The sequence below is a fragment of the Prionailurus viverrinus genome, chromosome E2, assembly GCF_022837055.1.
Source record: "Prionailurus viverrinus isolate Anna chromosome E2, UM_Priviv_1.0, whole genome shotgun sequence".
Classification (NCBI taxonomy): Eukaryota; Metazoa; Chordata; class Mammalia; order Carnivora; family Felidae; genus Prionailurus; species Prionailurus viverrinus.
The window spans coordinates 14,320,683-14,333,277 of NC_062575.1; the positions used below are offsets into that span (position 1 = coordinate 14,320,683).

General features: G+C 50.8%; 1 protein-coding gene and 2 non-coding genes across 3 annotated transcripts in view; 2 read left to right on the top strand and 1 right to left on the bottom strand.

Moving 5' to 3' along the window:
* The window catches only part of VAC14 (VAC14 component of PIKFYVE complex), a 102,381-nt gene that overhangs the window by 87,354 nt on the left and 2,432 nt on the right, over nt 1-12,595 (bottom strand). Inside the window, exons 2-4 of the mRNA XM_047835958.1 lie at nt 1,756-1,906; nt 1,273-1,440; nt 423-485 (exon numbers count right to left, since the gene is read on the bottom strand). Of these exons, the coding sequence (XP_047691914.1) occupies nt 423-485; nt 1,273-1,440; nt 1,756-1,906 (382 nt within the window). The remainder of the gene's footprint in view (nt 1-422; nt 486-1,272; nt 1,441-1,755; nt 1,907-12,595) is intronic.
* On the top strand, nt 4,115-4,185 carry TRNAG-GCC (transfer RNA glycine (anticodon GCC)). Its single transcript has one exon. It is a non-coding gene; the product is annotated as a tRNA-Gly (tRNA).
* On the top strand, nt 4,792-4,862 carry TRNAG-GCC (transfer RNA glycine (anticodon GCC)). Its single transcript has one exon. It is a non-coding gene; the product is annotated as a tRNA-Gly (tRNA).

Here is a 12,595-nt window from a genome sequence, read left to right on the forward strand (position 1 = left end):
AAGGACAAGCAAAAATGCTGGAGTAAAGGCAGGAATCAAGGCCAAGAGGACTAATCCTATGGCAAAACCCTAGATCTGGATCAAATGCCCTGGTGAGCTTAGTATAAGCAGCTCCCTGTCATTGGGGGGGGGGGGGGGGAGGCGGGGGGGTGGATGGGAGATGAGGAGCAGCCTCCTCCGCCCTGGGTGGGGTTAGCACCAGGGGGGGCGTTTGGGGCGACAGCATGTTTCTGTATCTTGATCGTGCTGGTGACATAACTCTGCACGCTTGTCACAGAACTGTACACTAGAATCACTTCGACTGTACATAAATGAAACACTTTTAAAAAATCAGGAAGAGCACCCCCAGTGATAGAATTTATAAGCTGTACAGACAGATGGATGAAACAGATTCCACACTAAAAGTGGGGACCAAGTACTACCTTTAAAAGGCGGTCTAGGAGCTCAGATCCGCTTTTCACATTGGGGTCCGGGTCTGCAGCCAACTATGAGAGGGAAAGAAAAAGAGAGATGGTCAGAGTCAATACATAAGACAAGGAATCCACTAAAAACCCACGGCCAAGGCCCTGGCACAGCTTGGAATACTGAACAGGCACCCCTTCCACAGAAAAAACTGAAGAAAGGTAGGGGATGTAGCGACAGGCAAAGCGGAACCTGGCTAAGGAACCGAAATGTGGTGGACTTCCTGTTTTGTTCAGGGACCTCTGAGACCTGCTGCCACCAGGTCAGGTGGTTGGTTCCCACTGGCCTTTCTTGAGGGTTTCCAATCTTCAAATGCTGGGTCTTCTCTCCACTCCTGGAGCCTGGTACCTGGATGTGACTATGGTGGTCAGCAGAGCCCCGTGAGGCTGAGCGAGGTGCTTGGGAGGGTGTGTGAGGGGCTCCACTGCCTTTGTAAGTAGGGTTTTTTTTCTACAGCTTACAGCCAGTGCTCCCCTTGTAGCGGAAATACAGTCTGTACTATGGATTCACCATCTCCACCTTCTATAGGGGAGGTGAGGGCTTTTCAAACTGTTTTCTTCCCTCTACTCCATGGTGGATTGACACTCTGATAAAATGCAGTACAAATCAATTAAGAGAGAAATGGAAAAAAACCCAACATAAACACAAGCTCATTAAATTATTATTAAACTCAACGGATGAGTCGCCTCGGCAGCCCCATGTTTACCTGCTCTGCCTGCATCTGGGGAAAGGGACCCAAGCACTCAAGGCCCCAAAGGTCATGTAAGCGGGTGGGGTGGGCTCAGCCTGGCTGGAGTGGGGGGCGCTCACCTTGCTGAGCCCATCGAAGAGCACGTTGAAGTGGGGCAGCACGGCACCACGGGCCACCTTGACAATGTTGTATAGGGCTTCGCACGCATAGTAGCGCAGCCTGCTGTCCGCGTCATTGAAGCAGGTCAGCACCGGCTCAATCAGCTCCTTCAGGTACAACCCCGAGTCCTGCAATGGGGAAGGAAGAGAAACAGCTCAAGATGGGTCAGGATGTGGGCCCCCAGCACCCAGTCGACATCCCAGTGGCCCTGTGAGGCTTGGGCCTTTGTGTGAGGGATGGCCTTACAGACGCTTGGCAAGTCGGCCTCCAAACTAGGAGCCATGCCATGGAAGAAGTGTGCAAGGCTGCAAAGCCAGCCTTGCTAGACTTAGGTGTGGAGAGAATGGCACTAAAGCAGAAGTCTGCAACACCCTGCTGGGTCTCAGGGGTGAGACAGCAAAGGTCATCATTGCCATGTCTGTCCCCCCAGGAGAAAGGCCCACCTTGCCCAGGGCAATAGAGCAGGCGGCCAGGCCGATGAGGCCCCCTTTCCGACTGTGGGGGTGCTGAGACAGGGCAAACTCCTGAGACAGGGTCTGGATCACATGCTTGATTTGCACGGTGTTGTTCTGGGCCACGAACTCCCGGACCAGCCTGGAGAGACAGGAGAGAGGGGTTGAACAAGCAGTGGAGTCAGGCTTCCCTGGCGGCTGGCTCCGGGGGCCGGGGGATACAGGAGGGAGATGAGATGGCCTGTTCAGAAAGAGGAATTGGAAGTCACGCATCTCAGGGTGGGCCCTCCTCAGCTCTTCCGCCGACTAGAAGGCGCTGGCTGGCTCACGATTGTTTCCCTATTCTGGGTCGCAGTTTCCCTTTGTGTATAACAGAATGAGGAATGGCGGAGCTACCTCATTTCTGGGAATCTGGGAGCTCTGAGAGAATGAAAGAGAGTGTCTTGTTGGGGACCCAAAATTGTAACATGGTCAGTTGGTCAACCAACTCTATTCAACACTTGCTCAACCCTTCATTTCTGCATCCAACAGGTACTCTGTGTCTGTATCATCTCCAAGGATAGCACTGAATCAGGTCCAAGAGCAATGGGCAAGATCCATACACAAACAAGTAATTGTAACAACGTGGTGCCAATGATACCACAGAAGCCAGAAAAATGCCATGGGCTGAATATGAGGTGCCATTTGGGTCAGATGTTAAAAACACCCACAGGCACTTTCCGGGTAAAGGGCACGGCATCTTAGGCCCAGGGAAGAGACTGGCCAGAGGCAGAGAGCTCTGAAAAGACACAATGTATTTAAAGGAGGAGGAAGAGTTTGGTTTGTGGAAGGAAAACAACCATCAAGGTGACAGTCATGGCAACGGGATGATCTATGATTTACCTATTCACTCATTCATTCATGTCTATGTTTTAATTAGGTATCTCTGGTGGCAGCCTGGAGAGGCTAGGCTGTGGGGGCTGGTTTGACAGAAAACGGAAGAAATCCCCGTGGAACATCACAGCTGTCAGGGTCAGGAAGGAGGGCCTGAGACATGGGTGAGGCATGGAAAGAGCAGGGAAGGGTTGTTCTATATCAGACAGAAAAGCATTAGGAACCCATGTAACACGGGAGGCAAGTAGGGCAGGTCTATGTCCAAGGTCTCCAACTGGGGCCTGAGGCTAAGAGGGAGAAGGGAGGTGTGAGGGAGGCCTCCATGAGGGACCAGTCTCAGGGAATGGATAACCAGCTCCCCAGATAACTGATGGAGCTATGGCCTGGGTGTCAGGGATATCTTTCTACAAGTGGGATTGCAGCCAGACCTTGAAGGAGGCAGGGAGAGGGGAGACAGAAGTGTTCTGGGCAGGAGGAGATGAATGAGCCAAGGCGAGGAGGGGGAGCCAGGCAAGCTTATCTGGGGCCCCCGAGAACAGAGCAGCAGGGGGGAATCTACCAGGATGGCTGGCTATGGCCATTCCAGCCATCTCAGATTAGGGAGAATGGATCCTGCAGCATGGGTAATAGAGAACCTTCTCATGGTTTTTGAAGCAGAGGTCTTAAGAAGCTGTGAGTTGGACAGAGACCATCCCATCATCCAAGCATGAGGGAGTACCAGTGTAGCAGCCAAAGGACTGACGGTCTACACAATATAGACTTTTTGAAGTAGCTGCCTGGACTCACTAATTGCTCTGTGTCCATCATGGCAGGACACTGCTTGCCTGCCACATAAATGGGGGTCTCAAGTTGGCTCGAAGACTTTTAAGGACAGTCAAGTCCAAAAGGTATCAATTAGTCTAGGTGGCTCCAGCTCCATGTCAGGAACCTGCCAGTAATTAGAGATGTTCAAAAATAAACGTGCGGCCCTATGAGGCAAAGACCACTCCTACAAAAAGGTTGTTCGATGAGGGGTTGACACAGTTTGACAAAAATTTAATACAGCAAGTTGCATGGGGCACTTATTTTGTGCCAGGTGCTGTGTGCACAGAGGTGAACTAAACAGGTCTGGCTCTCAAGCTGGTGGATGTGGGAGCAGGGACAGGTATTTCGGGAAGTTGGTGTACCAACGGCCTTGTGAGGTGTCTCTCTCCCTATCTTTACAGGGTGAGATTCCACCAAGTCCACCCCAGGGGGCTGAGGGCTGTGGATGCACCCAGGGCCTCCAGGTGTAACTTCAATGCCAACTCTGTAGGCTCCTGCACTCCCAAAGCAGTCTAATAAGGCCCAGCAAGGATGGTTCTCTGTATGCCTGTCAGGCTTCCCAAACTGGACAAACCGGCCAGGTGAGGCGCAGTGACCTGCAGGCACTGCTCAGAGTATCCATAGACACAGCCACTTGAGAAAAGCCCTGCAGAGGTGTTAGAGAACAGCTGGAGCATTGGTGGTTCAGTGGTAGAATTCTCGCCTGCCACGCGGGAGGCCCGGGTTCGATTCCCGGCCAATGCAGGGCGGCTCTTTTGCCTTTTCCTGGCAGGCTTCCCCTCCCACAGAGATCCTACTGGAGAAGACAGTCTCCTCAACCATGCTGACCTGCAGCAGCTCAGGGTGCTATGAATCTGACCTCACTCCCCGGGAGCAGCTGGACTTTCCAGGGAGGCACTGCTGGCTGTGGGATCGAGGCCTTCACGCCCTGCACCAGTGAGGGACTCGGACTGGGCCAGTCTCCAGCGGGAAGCTGAGGTGAAACCTGAGAACTGTAAAACAGCTCAGCACACAGTAAGCATGGAATGGGGAAACCCACACATCCAAGGGGCAGAAAGTCACCCAAAGCCTCCAAGTACTTTTTGCTACTGAGGAGGGACTCGAGCTCTTGTTTCTGTCCTGAGGTCTGAAGGCAAAGTAACTTCTCTCTCTCTCTTTCCCTCCCCACCCCCCACCCATGCACACACCCCTCTACCTCCTTCCTTCAGCTCTGGAGCCTATGCTGTTCTTAAGGCTGTGCTGATGTGGCAGCATCAGAGCCTGGCCTTATATTCTGTGAATCAGCAGATCTACTAGGAGGCTCAGGACGAGGGCTAAAGGGAGGTGCGCACACAGCTGCTCACAGCTGGAGCATTGGTGGTTCAGTGGTAGAATTCTCGCCTGCCACGCGGGAGGCCCGGGTTCGATTCCCGGCCAATGCAAACAGTAAAATTCTTTTAACCCTAGAAGATTGGCTTTGAGATTTCACACTGCCTAAAGAATACGTAAGTACAGTCTGACAACTGAGAATGACTTGGTTCTAGCATGAGTTTTAACTATCTTTGGCAAAAAATACTCAGTTTCCTGAATTCCATAAACATCCAGAACCTGTCTCTCCCTGTTCTTGGGCCCAGGGTGTGGGGATCACCAAAGCCACTGGAAGCAGCTGTGCCACGTGCTCCTGTCCAGAGAGCCTGCCTGGGGACTCTGGCTGCTCACAGCACTCCTGAGGAAGCCAGGCCGTGTTTCTGCTCAGGACAAGTTAGAGCAGAACATGGAGCGGGACTAAGCACATCCCTGACGCTTCTGCAGGGCGCCTGCAGAAGATCCGGCTGTGCCAGCAGCACAGCCATCCTGGAACCATGGCATCGCCTGTTTGCTTGTTCCAGGGTCACTACAGGTCCCTGAGCACCTGGAAAGGGCACATTCTTCCCTGTTCTGCAGCCAGCATAGGGTATCCGTTCCCAGCTGTGAGGGGCTCTCTGCTGGGGAGGAAACGAGACCGCACACAAGACTCGCATGCAAAGCAGAGACAAAATGATCTGGTGACAAGCTCTTGAGGCGAGGAAGGCAGGCAAGAGTGAGCATGTCTGCCATCTGGTGGGAAGGGATGAGGCATGGCTTCACGAGGGGCAGCATTTGAGAGGGACTCTGAAGGATGAGCGGTATTCTTGCTGGAACTGACCAGGACCAGGCAGCCCACACAGAGGGAACAGCGTGAACACTGGCTCCGAGTAAGGTGAGAGGCGTTTGGTTTGGCAGAGCAAAGGACACAGGGAGAAGAGAGGTGGGTGACAGGGCCAGAGAAGCTGCTCCCAGTCACGTGCATGGCAAAGTAACTGGCATTTAATTCTGGTGGCAGTAAGGAGCCACAGGTGAGAGTAACCTGCAGGGGCAGGTGGTAAGGGTTTGAATGCCACTAGGGAGCTCTGAAGAATCTGAAGGCTTACAGAGACTGGCAAGAGACTGTGAGGCACGGGGCTTTAATGTTGGGGTGTCAGGGCGTATGAGCACCAGGGTCTCCCAAAGGCAGGAGATGCACAAGCAGGACATTCATATTTAGCACTCCCCCCCCCCCCCCCCCACCCCACGACTCCACAGCCCCAGGAGCACCTTTCTCATTTACTCAACACCAGCTAGAAGGCCTCCCCACCCTGAATCCTTCCAGGGCTCAACATAGGACGTCCCAGGCCACTGCAAAAATGATGGCCTGTTTGAGTCCTGAGGCCCCCGCACCCCACACACTTAGGGGTATGTCCAGGGAAACAAGACAACAATGGATCCCCCTGGAGAGAAAGCCATGAGAACATACACTCACCAATATACCATCAGCTTAGCGAGCGGTGGGCCTGGTCCTGTGGGTCAACCGTAGGGCCACAGCAGGAAGAGCTGTCTCACCAATCAACCCCGCCCTCCTTACCTGGCACTCAGGGCAACCACAACAGGCCCAGGCTAGCCTCTCTAGTCTTACTGCCCGCTGCCCAGCAGAACTGTCCACTCTAGCCAGACCCACGCTCACACTGTAAACCTGGGCCCTGCTCGATCCCTCCCTGGACACCCCCTTGTACCTCCCTGTCCAGGACAGCCCCTGTTCCACATCCTACCCGGTCTTCAAAGTCTGGCTCAAATCCAACCCCCTGCTTTTCCTGACCATCCCAGGAAGTGATCACTCCTCCACTGAATACTGAAGGACTAACTCAGTGACCCTCTCATTCTGTTCCCAGCAACACACTGGCCAATGTCATGGACTCCTCGTGTACATCTCTATCTCCTCAGCTCCCTGATAAGGCCGGAAGGACAGAGTGGGGGCACGATTTTCTGGGTCTCTCGTGCTAGCCCTTACAGAGTCTAGTACTCTGCTCACGGCATATGGGGAACCAACCAGCACAGATTGCAGGGCAGACCTGGAGGGAGCCCCACGCTGTTGTATGCATGACACAAAGCGGCGTACTATTCTAGACCTAACTTGCTGGCTCAACCACTACCGTATCTAGGTGGTCCTAAGCCCTGAGTGTTAGGATTCATGTCAGGAGGAGCAAAGGGCACCATTACTGGGATCCCCAAAGGCACACTGTGAAATGCACCCAAACAACCATGTCGCCAGAGCTATGGCTGGGGAAAGGTGCAGAAGCCACAGTGTGCTCTGAGGGCCACCTGCCAAGGGGTGGAGGGGTGCCCTAACCCCTCTCGAGGTGCTCCAAAACAGGCCCAGTCAGCAGGACTTGCCTCTCGACTACACACAGGTCTTTGGAGAGAAAACACAACTTACAAAGGAAGGCAGAGTAAGTGGAGTTTAAACTCCAGGGGTGGGCGCTCCCAATTTCAGGCCAAGTCTCTCTTCAAAAGACCACATTGTTTCCTCTTTCATCCACAGGCTGCGAGCCACAGGCCGGGATCTGAAGCTGCACTACTTTTGATGTTAATATTTGCCCCAGAAACTCTCAGATCACAAATTTCTGGGACCCTCACTGACGTAAAGGTCACAGGCATTACTGTTCTATGTGCCAGAGAAGAGGGGTCTGTTTCTGTCTGGTTCCCTCTAAAAGGTGTTAAAAACCCAGGCTGATGACGGGTCCTCTAGAGGCTACAGCCTCCACTCTTGTGGTCAGAGGTGTCGCTGGATGGCACGAACACTCCTTCCCCAGAGGCACAAACCCAAGGTGGCCACTCCAAGCTTGTGACACGGTCCCCAACAATGCGAAGTGCCACGCTGACTACCCCCTCCTTGAGAGAAGGAGCCCCACACAGGGGAGGACATGTTGGGAACTGCCATCAGGCCAAAGGGAAACCATCTCAGCAGCACAACCACACCCCTCCCTGGACCCCCTGGCATCTGTGACACAGCACAGGGACAATCACAGGCCCCAGGGGACGGGTGATCAACCCCTTCCTGGGGAATACACTCCACAATGAGTATTTCAGTTATTTCCTGGAACAACCTGCTTCTGCAGTGATCATCATCTCATCCTGCAGATTTGAAACGGAGCCTCAGGGAGACCAAGTCCCCTGCCTGGGGCCTCAGAAGATCTGAATCCGTGATGCCCCACAAAGTTCACGCCCTTTCAGCTGTACACCAGCTCCTCTCTCCCATCTTCTCAAAGCCCTTCAACTGCAAAGTGAACACACCCAGTTAGAGGGGACACCCCTCGTGGAGAACCAAGGCCGCACGTGACATGCGGCTTTCTCCACACATTTCCCCATCCTGTTCAGTGTTCAGACACCCCTGAAGTGGTCCTCCACCACACAAGGGGGGGTGCAGGGGACGTGCACATTTGCCATGTTCTGAAACGCTCCACAGCTGGTCTTCTGCTATGAAGGCGGGAAATCAGTAACTATTTGGTGAGCGCTTACTATCTGCTAGGTGATAAATGCTGGATGCTTTACATGCCTTGTGTAATTTAAACTTTCTCCCCCTCCACAAATATCACGGCTACAGCTTGTTGGACGCCTACTGGGTGCCAGGCACTTGACATTAAAAAAAATTTTTTTTTTAATGTTTACTTATTTTTAAGAGAAAAAGAGAGACTGAGAGAAAGAGAGAGAGAAAAAGAGACACCAAGCACAAGTGGGGGAGGGGCAGAGAGAGGGAGACAGAATCCAAAGCAGGCTCCTGGCTCCGAGCTGTCAGCATAGAGCCCAGTGAGGGGCTCGAACTCACGAGCCGTGAGATCATAACCTGCGCTGAAGTCAGAAGCTTAACTGACTGAGCCATCCAGGTGCCCTGACATTTTTAAAATTTTATTTTTATTTTGAGAGAGAAAGCAAGAGAGAGCACGAGCAGGGGAGGGACACAGAGATAAGGAGAGAGAGAATCCCAAGCAGGCTCCAAGCTGACAGCACAGAGCCCGATGCATGGCTTGATCCCATGAACCCTGAGACTGTGACCTGAGCCAAAATCAAGAGTTGGATGCTCAAGTGAATGAACATTTCTTATTTCACTGAGTCCCAACCCCTCTTTTATTTGGTGATGTCCAAATGTCCCAGCCAGTAGGTGGCAGACGTTTTAGCCACTGCACTCATATTTCTATGTCTTCGGAGAAGACGCCCTTGACTGTACGGCGGGGCTACTAATCTCAATAACTTTACAGTATTTCTAGAGAATGAGTAAGATAAGGCATGTCATGTGCTCTGGGTAGCACATGCTCACACAGCAGTCTCAGTGCAAAGTCAGAATCAGAGAGACAAACTGTGATCTTACGCACACCACACGAGATCATGTTCATTCACTAAACGTGACTGGGAGTCTGCTATGCTCCTGGCTCCAAAAAGGATAGGAAGATAAATCCAGAACTGTGCTTATTTCTGTGTTGTAAAGCTTTCTGCATCCCCCGGGGCGGCTGCCTTTTCCTGTCCTGGCGAGTGTGCTCACTGCTGCCATTCTCTACATCATGCGCTGTATTCAGATGGCACATCCAGGCAGCAGTTTCCCAAAGATTATCTGGCTAAAAATCTCCATCTGCTTTGCTGCGCATTTAAGTAATTTGGTTTCCACTGACTCACCAGTTTCCAGTAATTGAACGGGAAAAGTGGAATGTTCGCTTCTGAGAAAGGCCCAAAGACTTTTAGAAAAGGCCTAGAGTTAAATGACAAGATACACTGAGAATCCACTGGAGAGATCAGTGGACAAACTATAAAGGAGAAACGAGCCCAAGACAACAGATGTTTGAATCTCAGGTGACAATAACTGTGACCATTAAATGAGTGCTTCCCTCACACTGCAAAAGAACACTACAGGCAGTTTTATTTTTTAAAACTGATATAATTCACATGTCATAAATTCACTTAAAAATGTTTTTATTTACTTACTTTGAGAGAGAGAGCGCATGTGTGTAACCATGGGAGGGGCAGAGAGTAGAGAGAATCCCAAGGAGGCTCCATGTGGTCAGCACAGTCTGACGTGGGACTCGAGCCCACGAACTGTGAGATCATGACCTTAGCCAAAATCAAGAGTCACATGCTTAACCAACCGAGCCACCCAGATGCCCCATAAATTCACTCTTTTAATGTGTACAATTCAGTGTACCCATTAGCAGTCACTCCCCATGTTCCCCAAATCCCCTCCCCTAAGCCCTGATCCACTTTCTATGAATTTGCCTATTTGAGATATTTCATAGAAACAACATTTTCAAATAAATGAAACACATGGCTGGCTCCTTTTTACTTTTCAAGGTGCATTTTTGTTTAACACAAGGAAACTGAGGCACAGAAAATTAAACCAGAGGTCACAAACTCAAACACTTATAGGGGCCAAGCAGGAGACACAAGGGAGAAGGCCAAGGGAGGAAAGGCTGTTGGGAACTTGCCAATCCAGGAAGCAACCTGGGGAGCCCACGTCCTGGCCCATGGGGAGACCCCGAGGTCCCCCTTATCTGCTATGTGGGACTGTGGGCCCCACAGAGACACACTTCCAATTCCTTAGAAGCCACAAACCCAAACCCAAATGTCACTGTGACATTTCTCAATTTAAAGTACCTTGCAGGGGTGCCTGGGTGGCTCAGTTGGTTGAGCATCCGATTTTGGATCAGGTTATGATTTCATGGTTTGCGGGTTCGAGCCCCACTTTGGGCTGTGTGCTGACAGCTTAGAGCCTGGAGCCTGTTTTGGATTCAGTGTCCCCCTCTCTCTGCCCCCTTCCCTTCTCGTATTCTGTCTGTCTCTCTCAAAAATAAATAAAACATTAAAAAAATTTTTTTTAATTACTTTACAATTCAGGCCAAACCAAACAGGTCTACCAGCAGGACACAGTCGATGGCTGCTGGTCTATAACCCTTGGATTAAGTAAATTGCAGAGGGTTCCACCGCTAAAGGAGAGCAGAGCTGGGTGCAATTCTGACCCACACTTGCATTAAGCCACTGGTGATGAACAGTATCTCTTCACAGGGGTGGTAGGCTCTAGAGCCGGTCAAACTCAACAGTTAACCTTTATCTGATCAAAGAACGCCAGAGATCCCTGCCCCCTCCCCAGCAGGCAAAGGACGCATTATTCAGGAGCCCTGATCCCACAAGCCCTCCCTCATGCTTTGGTGTTCTCAGGGGGCATGGCCGGGGCACCTACATTTGCTGGTTTTTGGAACTCAAAGTTCAGGAACACAAGAGACTTGACACTGAGTCCATCCCTAGTTACAATGAAGGGCACTATCTCTCCCAGCCCGCAGTGAGGGGGCCCTGCCGCCAGTGTGGGGCACGGCACTCCAGCAGAGTGAGCGTCCACCAAAGTTAGCAGAGTGCCTTCTGGCATTTCTCCCCGACACTACACTCTCCTGGAGAGCAGAGCCTGGGGTCTTACCAACCTTTTCATCAGGACTTATCAGTGACTATGTCCCCTGAAACTAACTGAGAGCCCACCAAACCTGAAATATTCCATTCTAAAATTTTAGCCTTAGTGCCTTATCTTTTAGAAAACTGTGTGGGCATGTTGGTGTCAGGCTGCGGGGGCAAAAGCTCTCCAGGACTGTGCACAGCAGGCTCACACATTTAGCGATCAGATCTTGGGTCACTTAACCCAGCCTACTCTCGAGATTCTAGAGTCGGAGATTCTTCAACTGAGCCAAGCATCCATCTCTCTTCATTTTTAGTGTTTGAGAGGCCTGTCATAAAGAGAAAACACTCTCCTCTTACTATGAATTTTAATCCCTCACTGGAAAATCATATGCAGTACTGGCTCTGTCCAACTGAGCAGATGACACTGGAAAAGTTGCAGTTAGAACAACCATGGAGATGCTCAAGTATGAAATTTCCTTCTTGGTAGGTAAAACTGTTCACTGTAGTGGGGAAGCCTTTTGAGACTGATGAACTTGCTTTTCTTTTCTTTTTTGTTGTTGTTGCTTTTACTCCAGGTTCTAGCTGTGAAACCTTGGGAAGATTACTTAACCTCAAGGAGCTTCTGTTTCCTCATCTGTGAAATGCCACTACCTAGCTCAAATTTTGCATCCATGCAAAATAAAGAGATCAAATATGTGCAATGACCACACAAAGGGAAGCTTTACTATCCTCCTCTCCCCAGACGGGCAGACAGCATTTTACACATGATCACTTTTTTTTTTTTTTTAATGATCACCGTTATGGATGGAATCATATCCTCGCCAAATCCATATGTTGAAGTCTTAAACCTCTCTGTGACTGTATTTGGAGATACGGTCTCTAAGGAAGTAATTAAGGTTAAATGAGGTCATAAAGGTGTGGTCCTGACCCAACAGAATTAGTGTCTTTATAAACAGACACACCAGAAAACTCTTTGGTGAAACACAGATAATAAGTAAGTTACTATCTGTCCCTAAGCAATCTGTGATAACTAAATTCAGAGGAAAACCTCAAACCAGGCATTCCTTATTCCACATGTGGCTGAAGAAGGCTGGAAACAGACTGGAGAGCCTTTTACACCAGTGCTCTCAGACTTTAATGTGTACACAAATCACCCAGGGATCTTATTAAAACGCACAATCGGATCCACAGGTCTGGGGTGAGGCTAGAGAATCCCTTTCTTTTTTTTTTAAAAAAAATTTTTTTTTTCAACATTTATTTATTTTGGGGACAGAGAGAGACAGAGCATGAACGGGGAGGGGCAGAGAGAGAGGGAGACACAGAATCGGAAACAGGCTCCAGGCTCTGAGCCATCAGCCCAGAGCCCGACGCGGGGCTCGAACTCCCGGACCGCGAGATCGTGACCTGGCTGAAG